This window comes from Anopheles gambiae, chromosome 2 (assembly GCF_943734735.2).
Source record: "Anopheles gambiae chromosome 2, idAnoGambNW_F1_1, whole genome shotgun sequence".
Classification (NCBI taxonomy): domain Eukaryota; kingdom Metazoa; phylum Arthropoda; class Insecta; order Diptera; family Culicidae; genus Anopheles; species Anopheles gambiae.
Window position 1 is genome coordinate 6,939,817 of NC_064601.1, and position 14,209 is coordinate 6,954,025.

The 14,209-nt window shown below is 47.5% G+C and overlaps 2 protein-coding genes across 5 annotated transcripts in view; both read right to left on the reverse strand.

Annotated features, from left to right (window-relative positions):
- Positions 1-88: 88 nt before the first annotated feature.
- LOC1281540 (pickpocket protein 28) lies at positions 89-6,219 on the reverse strand. Its single transcript, XM_061648796.1, has 6 exons — positions 4,602-6,219; positions 4,365-4,516; positions 3,553-3,670; positions 3,227-3,376; positions 1,567-1,771; positions 89-1,297 (listed from the first exon to the last, which is right to left on the reverse strand). Exons 1-6 carry the CDS (start codon positions 5,202-5,204, stop codon positions 852-854), a joined length of 1,674 nt encoding a protein of 557 aa, XP_061504780.1. The 5' UTR covers positions 5,205-6,219; the 3' UTR covers positions 89-851.
- Positions 6,220-6,374: 155 nt separating this feature from the next.
- LOC1281539 (band 4.1-like protein 4) overlaps positions 6,375-14,209 on the reverse strand; it is a 92,157-nt gene continuing 84,322 nt past the window's right edge. For 2 of the 4 annotated variants that reach the window (XM_061648793.1, XM_061648792.1), the window contains exons 13-14: positions 13,008-13,255; positions 7,684-7,827 (exon numbers count right to left, since the gene is read on the reverse strand). In XM_061648793.1, coding sequence (XP_061504777.1) covers positions 7,818-7,827; positions 13,008-13,255 — 258 coding nt within the window. In that variant the 3' untranslated portion in view covers positions 7,684-7,817. Of the gene's footprint in view, positions 7,828-13,007; positions 13,256-14,209 lie in introns of all 4 variants that reach the window. The other 2 variants (XM_061648794.1, XM_061648795.1) reach the window with 2 other exon arrangements.

A 14,209-nucleotide genomic window follows, 5' to 3' on the forward strand; every position in this document is an offset into this window, starting at 1 on the left:
TCCGCAAAGAATCCAAATTTACTTGTAAACTATCCACTCTCATGGAGATTCCCAGACTTATTTCGCTTCTGAAACTGCATAATTCAATTCAAGAACTGATTCTTATTCCGAAGATAATTCCATTTCTGGAGTCAATTCTGATTCCGTTTCCGAAGCAAATTGCGATTCCCAAGTCGATTTCCGATTCTGGAGCCGATTCTGATTCTAGTACCGAATTTGTATCGGAATCGGCTCCAAAATTGATCCCGAACACGGAATCGGAATCGAGTAGGTCTGATTCCGAGCGCCCACCACTAATACCAACCATGTAACTGTTTAGTTTGTTAAATCAGAGCTTCTTTCTTAGTATTGAAAAACAACCCTCAACTCAAGGTTGCAAGAAGTGCTGGTACTGTTTTATTTACCCTTTTGTGTTACCCAGTGCCGCTACCTCAGCGTTGTGTCATCATACCCAGGGTGCGCTTAGTTGCTGTACTCGTTTAAAGTGCTGGTGAATAAATTAAAAACCACCGCTGGACACTTGCCACGACCAATTCGTCCACAATTCGGTGTGGTTGGCCGCTGCGTACACATGCCCCACCGCCGCCACTAAAACAGTCACTAAAAGCCGCACCATCTCGAGCATTCCCCCCCGAAACGGAGCGTGCAAAGCATTTGTTGATGTGGGCAAAATGGGTCCTTGCGGCCAGCCTGCTCTTGTTCCGTCGAGTGTTATTAGGAGTGCGAAAAACAATGCCCCGTAACTAGCATAGCTATGTTTTTGGCATAAGCGTTATTTTTTGTTTGTTTCTCTGCGTGTGTGTATGTGTTTTACCACTGGACAACCAACTCCAACAAACACACACTGAACTTTACTGCAGTAGCTCTAGGTTCGGCATGCGCGACCGGAGCGCCCCGGCACTCCACGAGCGGGTCGCAAACACCAGCACCAGCTGCCGGCCGACAAAGTAAACAACCTCCATTAGGGTTATCAGCGACATGCCGGCCATGATGCCGAACATGCCGCCAAAGTTGCTGAATATCTCGAACCAGTAGTAGGCCACGTTCTGCTTGTACATCCACGTTTCCGGCTGGCCGAAGAAGATGCGCACCACCGCGACGTCCGCCACGTTGTCGATGCCGGCCGTCACGCTGAAGCCGTCCCGTCGGGATCGCACCAGCGGCAGGTTGGAGGCAGTGATCTGATACTTGCTCGCCGAGCAGGACGGCAAACACTCCGGACAGTAGAGCGACTCCTCCATCTCCTTCTCCAGCCCCGGTATCTGCACGATGTCCGTTATCACGGTTGACCATTTGACTGGTTTTGGCGGGGGGTTGATTTGGGGGGTGGGTGTTTGGTGTACATTTACCCAAATCACACACACACACCAACCGGCACCAAAGATAAACAGTAAGCAACCAAAGGGGGGAACGAAAATGGGAAACGATATCAAAAACATTATTATCACTCTGGATCTCCCCCCAAAAAGCGTCCTTTAACCCTTTAGCGGCATTCCGTGCGATTAATTCTGTTAAGGATAATTTTACGGCACCCGGTCCCCTGTCACCCGTTCAAAGCGCACTCACTCTTGTACTTGCTCAGGCAGGCGATGTGCTGGAGATTGCAGGTCGTTACGGATTTGCTGCTGGCCGTCGCACCCGCCGTCGGCATGTAGAACGGTACGCACTCGCACAGCGCCATCACGCTCCGGAGCCGGCAGGCGGCGACACAGTTGCTGCGGCCGTAGTTGGCACCGTACTTTAGCAGCTCGTTGCGGAACACGCACTGGCGCTGCAAAATTGACAGAAAGGAAGCAGCAGTAGCATCGGCAGGTTAGAATCCAGGCTGTGTGCCGGTTGGGGCGGTGGCGCTTGGCACCCCCGGGGTCCGCAGTGTATAAATTATCATTTAGGAAGGGCGGCAGGCAGTCAAGGGTGCATGCATACACGCGGTGCTCGTGATAATGGGCGCTTGGTGGGTTTGTGGGAGCGGCGTGGGAACCGCCCAACTATGGCTAGCAGCTGTTCGGTGGCAGCCTTCGCTTGACGCGATACACACATGCTGTCTGTGGCGTGTAGTGCAAACTGCACGGTGCATAAATATTGTTCTGCGGTTGTTGTTGCTGTTGGGTCGGCCCCCGAAACATGCTGTCCACCGTAAACCGGGGGTTAACGGCAAACAATCTCCGACCGACCGCCCTCGTCGTAACGATGTGTGTGGTCTGTTGAGCATCGTTTCTTCGCTGGTTCGGGACGATGCTCCGGAGACAGAACCTTGGGCGCATTTGGGTTATTCTGGCCGGTCGAGGTCGGTTTGGGTGTGTGTGTGTTGGAGCCACGATGCAATTGTGAATGGTTAGAAAGATAACTCAACCATAACGCGCAGATGCAGATTATTAGCATCATTTGCCATGTAAATATTTGTTTGCATTCCCATTTGTCAAGGTTTTTTTTCTGATGAAACATACCCGACGGCTTCAGAATGGCTACTTCTATACCAAAAGTCACCAACAAGAAGCTATTTAGACGTGCCCCCTTTTTTTCTATTCTACACATTTCTAACGCTCTACTCAGCCAAGCATATTGAACAGTCCGAAACATTGGGATACCAATAGATTGGCAAGTTGGCAGGCGCACTGATCAATTTCCAAAAATTCCAACCCACGAATCTCGAAACCGTACCGACTAATTGGATTATGAGCAAACTGGCCCGCTTTTTTTGTTGCTCGTGGTAACCCTTTTGCCAGGTGTTCTAGAGCACTTGGTACTGTGCAATTTCGATGCATTCCGAAGGTAGTACCTCGATATGGCACCGGCGCATCGGCAGTGAATCGGTACCGATGTGGTGCATCCTGTGTTTGTAGCGCTGTCTTCCCAGCGGATGTGATTCCGGAGCCGGTCGAATTCAGCTGCCAATCCTCACAGCGTCCGGGGAAGCGGAAGGTACCAGCACTGAACAGTACTCCAGCATAACATCCCAACCGCCCTCAGAGTGCATCATCATCGCTGACTGCATTCGCTTCGAAATAAATTAATTACCTTCCGCTGTTCCCGTGCCCCGGTCCAACCGCGGGAGCGCCCACATTAGCTGGTTCAGTTCGTTTTGGGGTGCTTGGGCATTTTTTGTTGTTGCCGGTCCCTTTAGGTGGTAGGACGCAACGAACGTACCCGATAGTGCACCTGAGATGCACTCTCGTTGCAAGCGCTCTGCTGGTGGTGTAGTGTGGTGCATCGTGCTGTAGCTTACCTTCTGTCTCGAGTAGCGCAGCACATCCGGCTCGCTGTTGATGGTGATGGCATCAACCCGGATGAACGTTTCCGTGCCGAGGTGGACGAATTGCTCGTTTACCCCGCCGGCGGTACTGTCCGGGACCTCGTGCGGGTTGAAAATTTGCAGCTGGATGGGGGGGGGGAAGGAAAGCATACGGTTCGTTACATGAGCCACGTGGTCATGAGACGACGACAACAGTGAGCAGGATCATTGAGAAGGCATGGGGACAAGGGGAGAGGGATGCATTGCTAGAGGAAAGGGTTAAAGGAGAGCCAGAGCTAGTTAAGTAATGGGGAGCGTACGTTGAAGCCGATGTTGTTGAACAAGTTGTAGAAATAGTCATTAGAGGAGCCATTCAGCAGCAGCACCAATCCCATTTCCGGTCCAGTAACGTCCAAAAAGTACGACGGTGGATGAATCCTGCACGGTAGAAACGGGTAGAACAAGTGGATTGGAACGATTGGATGGGGAGTATTTCAATTTTTGGCAAAAGCTATTACGTGTAACTTGATTGTGTACGTTCGTGTGTGTGTATATGGGTTTTAAATTGTTAAAATTGTTAGTTAAAATAAATTGTTTGAATGTTTGAACAGAGCTGTGTTTACTACATTAATTAGCGATTTAAAGATTGTTTTGCCAAGCTGATTGCATCAATTCAGGAGCTTTGCTATGTGTATTGCATACTTTTAGGTAAATGTTGTAACATTCAGCTTCAACAGCCTTTACAAATCTTGGGGAATCTACTTGGGTTATTCTGTAGCTGGGAAGCCACCGAAATTGACTTCAAGTATTATTAAAACACCAAGAAACAAAAGCTTTTGTAATGCTACCCTGTTTCGGAATTCAAAACTACAACCACCAACCGTAAAGTTTTGGTACCGTGCTGTATAAAGTTTCGCCTGCACATCGCATGTCTGTTGAACAAAGTTTCCCATTAGCATCCGGGCGCGATGTGTGGGAAAACGATATGCTTCGCTGGAACTCAGCTCGCTCCATTGAACCTCTTGGTAAGCGCGCTCACACGACCACAGGCACACATCTACCAAGTGTGCAATTTTTCGAACAAAAATTAAGAGCTACTTGCTTGCTACCACCGTGCCGCAGCATTTCTTACTCGTTATCTTCGGTGTGGCCGATAAAGTTGAACGTGCAGCAAAATCCGTACGGTGTGCGGCGCACCTCGATCATATCGTTCCGCAGCATGCACGGCAGCTCGATGCTTTTCCAAAAGCAGCGCAGCAGCATATCCTCACACCGGGGCGATAGCTGCAAATGGCACACAGGGAGGGGGCTCCAGTTACCATTTGCACTCCCTCTTTCCGTTCGTTCGGGTCCTACCCACCTAACCTACCTTTTCGAGCGTTTCCAGCGCATTGTACATGCCGGTGCTGTTGCTCACATCGTTCAGATCGAGAAACTCCTGCAGCCTGGTCATCTGGTGCAGATTTTCGTAGTCAAAGTCGTACAGCTTGCCGAGCAGGGCGATCTGCTCGAGAAAGTAGCTCGCGTTGCGCCGCTCGGCATCCCGCCCGGCCAGCTGGGCCGCGTACCGGACGGCGGCGGCTCGCGAGATGCGATTGTTGTTGCAGAGCGAGATCGCCGGAAACGGTACCAGCACGATCGGGTAGATCGTATCGTGCAGCGTCGTTATCAACGGGTTGGCCGTAAACTTCCCCCAGGCCGAGATGATGATCGCGATCAGTGTGGCCGCCTCGAGGATTAGCATCAGCAGCCAGAACAGCCGCTCCGAGAGGCTGCGATCTTGCTGCGCCAGCTGTCGGTAGCAGTGGGCGGTGATGCTGTTGAACAGCTGCAGCAGCTCCTCCTTGAAGCGGTACCGCTCCCGCAGCCGACCACGTGTCGGTGGTGGTGGGCCGTCCTTGTGCGGTGTGCCGACCGTCACGCTGGAGACGGTGGATAATTTCTGCCGCTTCTGGGCGTTCGCTTTTATCATGTTTTGGGGTGTGATGGTTTGGTCGGAGCGGCGAAGTGATGATGTTTTTATTTAAATATCGATTTCACTGCACAGACACTTCCCACACTTCTTTGCAGCTCGATGAAAGTCAGCGGGATGGCAATCCTTTTAATAACAGACACAGCAGTTCAGTCTGTCATGCATTTCCCTGTTTTTGCGCGCTTGCCAAAGCAACCCCTCAGCACGGAGGGGAGTCGTCAAAGCTCAAAGTCGTCCCTCAAAGTACTGTCTGTCGTGCACCGAGATCAAAGTCACACTGCGGGACACTGCTCGGGCTTCCCGGAGGGCGGTACGAATCGACAAATGTCAATACCGAGAGCATCAGCAATAGGAAGGATGATTGTTTTTACATCACCCCCACGCGCCACCTCCTCTAACCACACAAAACGCTGTGTGTCGCTCGTCTGGCGGTGTTTGGTTTCGGTATCAAATATTTATTTTACATGCTTCCTCTGCCAGCCGGTGGCATGCAAAATGCAACTCCAATAGGGCGAACGATTAGAACCGCGGAAGGATGAGGCCCTCAACGCCATTACGAATGATTTGTGGGGGAGATGACGGTACAGGAAAGAAATAAACGAACCTCTCGAGAGAGTCCGTGGTGCCGGAATCAGTTTCCGGTAATGACATGTTCTGCTCATCGGAGCTCTGCTACAACTGTCATTAATATTCATGCCATCATGCTATTTTTGCCAAACCGAACCGTTGGCTGGGAGCGTCAGAAAAAGTGTGTGTGTGTAGCAATAACCCATCGTTTTGAACTTTCGCTATCAACCGTGTCTTCCCTCATAATGATGGGCGCTGTGAATGGGCTTTGGCTGGTGGAAATATTGTGTGCTTCATATTTTATGGCTCAATAAATGCGTCGTAGTGGGAAGTGATGTACTTTTCGATGTAGCATGTTTTCCCATAACGATTGAAAGTATTGCGGGAAATGGTGTCGCGCTGGGGGGTAATTGGGTTTAATTACTGGACGATGTGACCTGGTTGAAAACGAGCGGTGGCTGCTATTAAGCGGAAGAACCAGCAACAATTAATGCTTCTACGAAACGGATTCTACGGATTCTATACGAAATCTTGCACACTTACCTGTCTCTGAGTGGCCTGTTTCGGAGCGGAATTCATGTTGAAAGAAGGTTAGGTGATGTGTATGTTTACAATCCAATTTTCCTTTTTATTGAGTTTCACAGTGTTTGAAGAAGTGTGTTTTGTTGTTTTGTTGCTGAATGATCGATTCGATAAAAAACGAATGTGTACACATACATGCAATGGTTTACGATCCGATTTATGCGACAGTTTGAACGGGACACCTACAGAGAAGTATTCAAAAACGGGGGAAAAAACGTACACCGCCCCAGTGTCCCAAACATCAAGAGCACTTCAGCATAATCTGCGTTCGTGTGTTGATGCCACGATTTGACCACGCGGTGTGGGTTGCGGCCCAGATGCATCAACAAGGCCGCTCTTACTCCTGCGTAACACCATGGAAGGGTAGGCAAGAGTGCGCAATAACAGCAGGAAAATATAGAATTAAGGGTCTGCATTGGAGAACGAACAGATTCAGACACACCTAACAGTAAGATATATAAGCGGGTTGTGAAGAAACGGACGATAGCGGCTAAGCTTACTGTTATGCTTTCCCTCAACCCGCCCCTCACAAGCGAGAAGGGGAGGGGAAAGACACACTCACACGTACATCGAAAACTTAAACACTACCGATGGATGATAATAAATTGTGATCAAAAACACGGGTCCACACTCGCTTGCGCGTGGAGCCTGGACACGCGCTCCTAATACCTAACACACATGCACATCGAGAATGTCTCACTCTTTCGTTAGTTACTCCTATACTCCTAGGGCTTAGCCTAACCTGCTTACTGTGTAGTTCGATTTCTTGTTTACCATTCTTTTGATTTACGCGTTTACCGCCCTCTCTTTTCATCTTTTTGGTTCTGGATTGCATTAGTGGTACTGCCGTTTTATGATTAAAAAGAAAAGTACATACCTACACTACCGTGTGATCGCCGTCGCCGTCGTCCCCGCTCTGAGGTTAATACATGCATACATGTTAATGTCGATAAAAAGAAGCCTCCCCAACACTTATGCTCCAGCCATAATACTCCGCTAGAAGAAACCGCTCCTTGCCACGTATTGGGGTTTTTGGTAGGTCCGAACTGTGTCATAACTAACCGACCGTCGGTGCCGGTTATCGACACACCCTGCTCGATGAGGATCTAACGTCTATGTGGAGTGGTTGGAATTTTACATACATCGTGGCACTTTGCAAACTCCACAACACACACACGCGCGCGCTCGCTACTGTTTATTTCTTATTCCCAATGTGTGTCTGGTGGAAGCATTGTTTGTGAGACGATACAGTTTTGATTATCAAACAGCCAAAAAACTGTTACACATTTAAAAAAATGGACAAACGGCCTTAGATCTTCCGAACGGTTGCTGCTACTTGCTACTCAGTTTGCCGAATTGCGGTCGGTTCGCTTGCCGTGTTTAGTCAGTGGAGAGCCATTTCCATGCGGCTTGAGAGGAGCGATTCGATGACAATTTATAATTCCGTGCTCATTTCACCCATAATTACTGGGCCCTGTTGGAGATTGGAAGAGAGCAAGATATGATTTGTGTTAGCTACATTGGTAAAGGTAGTGTAATGAAACAATCATGGTGGTAGGTGTAGTTTGTTGTCGCAATCCTGCTGGCATCACGCTGGGAAAGTTTTGAAAGCATCCTCACGCAGGTAGTTTGGCGTATGTTTTCGAGTAGTTTGTTCTGTTGCTCATCCCGAAAGCACTGTGAATGTTGGTTACTAAAGCAAATGTATTTACATCCTGGACAATGGGTTTATGCTACAGGGTCTATGGCTTAGCGGGTGTTTAGGTGTTTGCACATTGTTAAGTGTAGAATGTGTCATTATTGGCCAAGAGAATGGCACTCGAATAGTTACTAAATTTGGTTTTAATTTATAAGTACTTAAAGATTTAACTCTACTTATAGTTGGAAATGTTTCTACGTTATACTTGGTGCAAATTTATACAAAATACTAGCAACTTTCGTCTCGTCATACAACTCGTAAGCGAATCGTTTGTAAAACATAACATTCACTTAAAGCTTAAATGCGTTCATCGAAAAAAATAATATTAATATACTGATAAATTGACTGAAACAGGTGAAACCTTTTTTGTTGCAAACATCAATTCTATCATACAAACATGCATGTTTGTAAAAGCAATCAGACAGTATAGAGAGGTAAACTTGGCCTTTTTTTAGCTGTAAGCTTCTATTCATCGACATATAAATGTATTCAATCAGAAAAAACACACATTGAAGGGTGAAAATCCTCACACAACACGCTCGCTCGCTAATGATGGATTTTCCGCCCGATTCCGTTTTCCTTTGATGCGAAAACACACACGGGCAACATACATTGTTCGCGGCATAGTACACGATCCTTCCCCCCCCCCCCCCCCCCTCGAAGGGGGGATAGGTAAAGCGACCATTAGCGATTACGTTGTTAGACGCGTTATTATTTATTCATGGGGAGGATTTAAGCTATGAAAGTGAAGCGAAAAAAAGAGAGTAGCATGTAAGTCCATGACACCAACACACACACGCTGCACTCACACGGGTGGGTAGTAAATTTTACAACAATTTATTTTAACAACTCCGCCTGGCCGTCGTGATACAGCAGGCAAGGATGGAGCGATTGGAGCGATGGGGCGACATTTAAATGGAGTGGTGATGGAGCAAGGATTAAATTAAATTTGTTCAACTAATTTGAAGCCGGGTGGAGTCGGTTCTGTGGGTGCCGTCGGTCGGTTCCAGGTGGTGTGAATGCTATGTGAATAATGATCCACATTCACGCCCACACGCAGCAGGGTGGGTGTCGTCCCTGCTCCATGCAGGATGGGGGATGAGTTTGATAAATAAATGAGTAAAGCGTTCGCTTTTCCTGTGCCGATAGCGTCGATGCATAGCTGCGTGGCATAGCCCGGGTGCCATCGATAAAAGGACGACACTATTGTCGCATCATGGTGTCGAAGAACCCCGGACACAAACACCCGGCACATGCGACGCGTGCTACCGCGGGGGTGTTGGGGCGGGCTGAATAATTAATCATAGTTTTAAAAGCAAATAGATTGCTCTATTAGTCGGTTGTCGTCGTCATGGTGGTCGCTCTGCTAAACCGGCGGTAAAACTTGCCAAGGGACGAATTGATTTCGTTATAATTGCTAACGTTTGCCATTTTCTCCGTTCCGATGCGGTGTTTTTGTTGGTGCGTCGTAAAACAATGCCTGTGCATGTCAGCTTGCAGCGCATGATTATAACTGGCCCAGGGTGGGAGTGGTATGGTGAATAGGACCTCAAATGGTTAGACTTTTCCACAAACTATACTAGGCTTGGGCGGGTTTGGAAGGGCGACTTTAGTACCAAACATAAACCCCCAAAGCTAAACCACGGGCGTGGGAGGCACCAGCAAGGCAGGCGTGAATCAATATCATATTACCAAGCTCGAAAGCTCAAATAAACAGTGCGCGATGCGTACGCGGAATATCGGGTTGCGTAAATCCATCCGGGCGTATATGTGTGTGTGTGTGTGGTGCAGGGGTTGAACTGTAGCCTATTCGTTTGAAATATTATCTGGCCTGTTGCTATTTGTCTAGCCACGGCCGGCTTTGATTCCCTTTGATGAAAGCGTTACGCGCGTAGGGCACAGTGATTAGTGCGCCTAATCATACGGAGCGCAATGTAACTGTGTTCCGGAGCGCGTACAATTTAATGCCTGCTAAAAGATGAGCTAGAACCGCAGATGATTTAATTATCTCTATGCCTGTGTGCATGTGTGTAGCTTTCGTGTGATGGGTTGTAAACAGAACTGTAGGCTAAACAACATGGCAAAGGTATCATTTGTAACATTACAATATGCGATGTCTTGCATGGCGGCATGAATGGACCTGTTCAATATGTAATAATGAAAATCAGTCCGTCAGTTTTTGTATTGAATCTCTGTCATCACGACTTTGATCTAAGTAGATAGACGAACTAGCAGAAGAGCGCACCTAGCGGCAATAATGGGAAACTATTCTCCAGTGTCGACACAATTCCAATGATAGGTTCTGCAGGAAATGTTTTCGGGATCTCACCTTGTTTCATCCGGGCTTGTGATCTCCAACAGTAAATTACACTTCATTAACATATTCTTACATCATCCTTCTTTACCCAAACACAGACATACTTTGCATGTAAAGCACAACAGCATGACTATGCACTTGTGCATAGCTTCTACTCGCATTTCACGTTCGGTCGAGTCGGTCCGGTTTCGAACGAATAACGAAATGTACTTAACATTTACAACCATCACTCGCGCATCGTGTAACTGATTAATCATCGCGGTAGTGAACCTCATGTTGCCGCTAATGCTCGAGAAGCTAAAAATGCTAACTCTCATCCAACTAGAATCCACTAGGATCCTTCACAGTGGACCAACTTTGTGACGGAGATGTCGGGATCGTTAGCCCATTGGGGTGCGTGACACGAAACATCCTTGATGCATGCAGCCTGTTTGGCTTTCGATATTTGTTTTCGGTCTGAGGTTTTCCCTCTTTCCGTGCTCCAAGCGCATCAAGCAAAAAGGGCGAGGCAAGCAAAGTGTGAATCGTTTGCGGTTCATCCCTATTCTACCGTAAACCAGCTCGGAGTACATACTTTCCCAGCAGGGAACTGTTAATTTTTACAAGTGCCCCATCCCTGGAAATGTATTATACGCTTTTGCTTCAGCTGTTCAAAATGACTCTAACCCTTTTCGGTGTGCTGCTGCTGCTGATGATGATGCTTGCGCCCGTGCTACGAACCGTACGTTGCATGGGTTGTAGCGTGGTTGTTGGTGTTACGGGCGCCCGCGCCCAGTTTTGATGCCCCTTTCGGGTAACCCTTGGCGTCGTAATGTTTTTGTTCCCGAAAGGGAAGCAAAATTTTTGGCAATATCAACTTTTGAGGGTGTAAAGTTGAACTACGAAAACCAACCGGCGGGCGGACGAGAACGGGAAGGTAGGTGGCAGGCCGCCCACAATAAGCCCGCTAACCTGAAGCACTTCACACAGGTACTGATTTGCCCGGGCGAGTGCAAATTCTGAGTGTTAGGGGGTTTTGCTTTTCGAAGCAAATTCTCTGGCCTCGGCCTCGGGAAAATGAAACAAAAAAAAAAAAAAGATGAACCGAGCAATCCACCGTTGATCTAGCCGCAGGGACCATTGCGTTCTTTTCGTGCACCGGATCAGGAGTATTATCCTACCCGAATACACAGTTTGCTTAATGAGCTGTAATTTCAATAGAGCGAGTCACTGACAATGAAGCGTGGTAGCGTGCGCGCGGTATTTCCAGCCGGTGGAATGTTTGATGAGCATATTTTTTGGGGGAGGCGGCTGGCGTGTCCACGGACGCTCGGCGTTTGGTTTTCTGCCTTTGCAAGGGAGAGCGTTGTGATTTGGAAAGTTATGCAATCGGTACCATTTTGCCGGCAAACGGTACGGTGTCCGCACTGTAAGGTTGTGCTGTAAGGGTGTTTTTGCAGTGGATGAAAATTCTATACATGGTTTGGAAAAGGAACGAACCAAAAAAAAAATAAAGATGAAGCCTCCATACTGAGAATGAGCTTAAGAGCTCTTTATCCTTGCCCCAGCCCAAACCAACCGTCGTCTCGTATAGGTCACATGCACCACCTCTACCTGCCATGGATCTATTTTTGTGGCCTTCCAAGAACTCGCTATCTTCATAACTGCCCCCCTTTCGGTTGTCATTTTGCGCCGGCAGCATAAGATATAATCAACACCCATCCACTTATCAACGTGCTGCCTTTCCACCGAAACGCTCCGAAGAAAGTTCAAAGTGTCCGAAGCGCCGGAGATGGCGGCGTTGGGTACTGAAGGTACGATGTCGTCAGGTGGAATTTTCTTTCAACTTTCCAACCACCACCACCACCACACCACACCAGCTGTACCAGGGTTTGCTCGTTGCCAGGGGTTTCCATGTTTTCAGCTTCAACGACCCCTCGGGGAGGAACACACTGTTATGATAAGCTTTGGCAAAGGGTCGGGCTAGAGTTGGCAAGGGCTGGGAAGGAGAGATGCCGTACAATTTGAAAAGAGTTGCTGCACGGAAAAAAGGGGGATGCCGCCGTTTTCTTGTGATCGTGACGGTAATGGTTAAGGGATTAATTAAGAGCACTTGTGAAAACAAACCCGAATAACGATTCCTTCCTAATGATGTGCTTTTGTCACATGGGTTTAATGTAGTGTAGTGGGAGTACCTAGGAGTCATGTGAAGGCGTATCAGTGTGTGATTTTCCGGATTTTATAGCATCTGCTATTTCAAGGATCTCAGAAACAGATTTAAAAAGCTTGATCGCTTATTTTGGATGTGCTTTTAAGAACAAAGGATAATAGAAATATTCGGAGAGATCTGGATTTTAAGCCAAAATATCTTATTGAATCTACAGTTTTACCAATAATACTCATCGAATCATTATGCTAACCAGAATTACTAGAGTTTTTCGATTCAAGTTGTTTATGAGCTTTCCAACTCTTAGTTGATTAGACTATTCTATTTCAACGTAAACTACAAATTGACACCCAGAATAGCAACTTTTTACAAAGCTACGCAAACTATATCTCAAACTCTACCAATACTCTGAACGCCTTACTGTCCCAAAGAATATATTCCGAATATAATGAAAACAACACAACAATCCCTTCACCCAGGTGCTCTACTTACCGTCGGCTCTGTATGATAGGTGTTAGTATCAGTTCTAAGCTGGACGAACGATGGTTGCTGTTCTTACCGAGACCGAACCGTGCCGGACTAGATCGGACCTGGGGTCGAGCTTTGGTTAATCCCGCCGTATCGGCGGAGACTTTGGTCGGACTGTTACGCACACCCTGTCCACCCTGCGGCCCACCGTTGACCACCGCGACTGGTTGGCCGGTGGGCGATGAGTTCACCTCGCTGTGCATGTTTCCATTCTAGAGTCGTTGCCATATCGGTATGTGTGTGTGTATGTCAGGGAGCAAAAGAAACACAAGCGCATAGGCTAGATTACTAGACGATACACGTCTCGGTTCTTGGTTAGCGGGTCAGAAAGGCACCGCCAAACCGAACACTTCACACGAATTACAAACATACAAACAAAGGAACATGCATTGTTAGAGGGTGGTACTGTGTGCGCAGGCCAAGTGGTGGGGAGGGTTGTTAACAAAAAACAACGAAATAATAAATAATTTGTAAACAATATTACATTACGTTTCACATTTTGCTTTCAGCACGTGAAATGCAATTTTAAAACACAAAGTTTAAAAACATGCAACACATATAAGGGACGAAAAAACATGCAACTGTTAGGAACAGGATATAGAAGGTATCAACATGGTTAACTTCGGCAGAGCAGCTGTCAATAAAACGGTTAAAAATGCAACGCTGTGCAACGCTTTGCATACATGCAGGCGACTTTGCCCAGCGTACTAGTAACGTTGTCTATCAGCAAATAATACGCCTACAGCTATGCAATGCACAATACAAATATCTGTTTTACAAGCCTTTCTGTCGATGCTCTCTGCCAGTTCAAACGTCAAAGAACCGTGGAGCAAGCGGAACCTACAAATTGCTTACACTTTATCTACCCAACGGTTAATCCTATGAAATAGAGCAATGTTTTGGAACTTTCAACACACTAAAACAAATCTAACCATATCCCAGGCCCCACTCAGAGCGATACACAACAAATAACGTACAATGGCTGCAGAAAACTGGGGCATCTATTGGATTCGCTTCGATGCTTCCGTAGTCGGCGGAAGAGGACTGGTAAAAGGGTAGCAAAAAGAGGAGAAAAAGAGGGCGGAAAAAGCTTTGTTCCACAGGTACGGCTGAGCTCCTAGAATGTTTCCGGGGCTACGAACACGCTGCATTCGTACCGCCTTTAG

Coding starts and splice junctions, on each gene's coding strand:
- LOC1281540 (XM_061648796.1), bottom strand. CDS start 5,204: ATGATAAAAGCGAACGCCCAGAAGCGGCAGAAATTATCCACCGTCTCC. Junction 4,517..4,601: donor CGCTGGAAACGCTCGAAAAG/GTAGGTTAGGTG, acceptor TGCCATTTGCAG/CTATCGCCCCGGTGTGAGGA. Junction 1,772..3,226: donor TGCGCTACTCGAGACAGAAG/GTAAGCTACAGC, acceptor TCAATTTTGCAG/CGCCAGTGCGTGTTCCGCAA.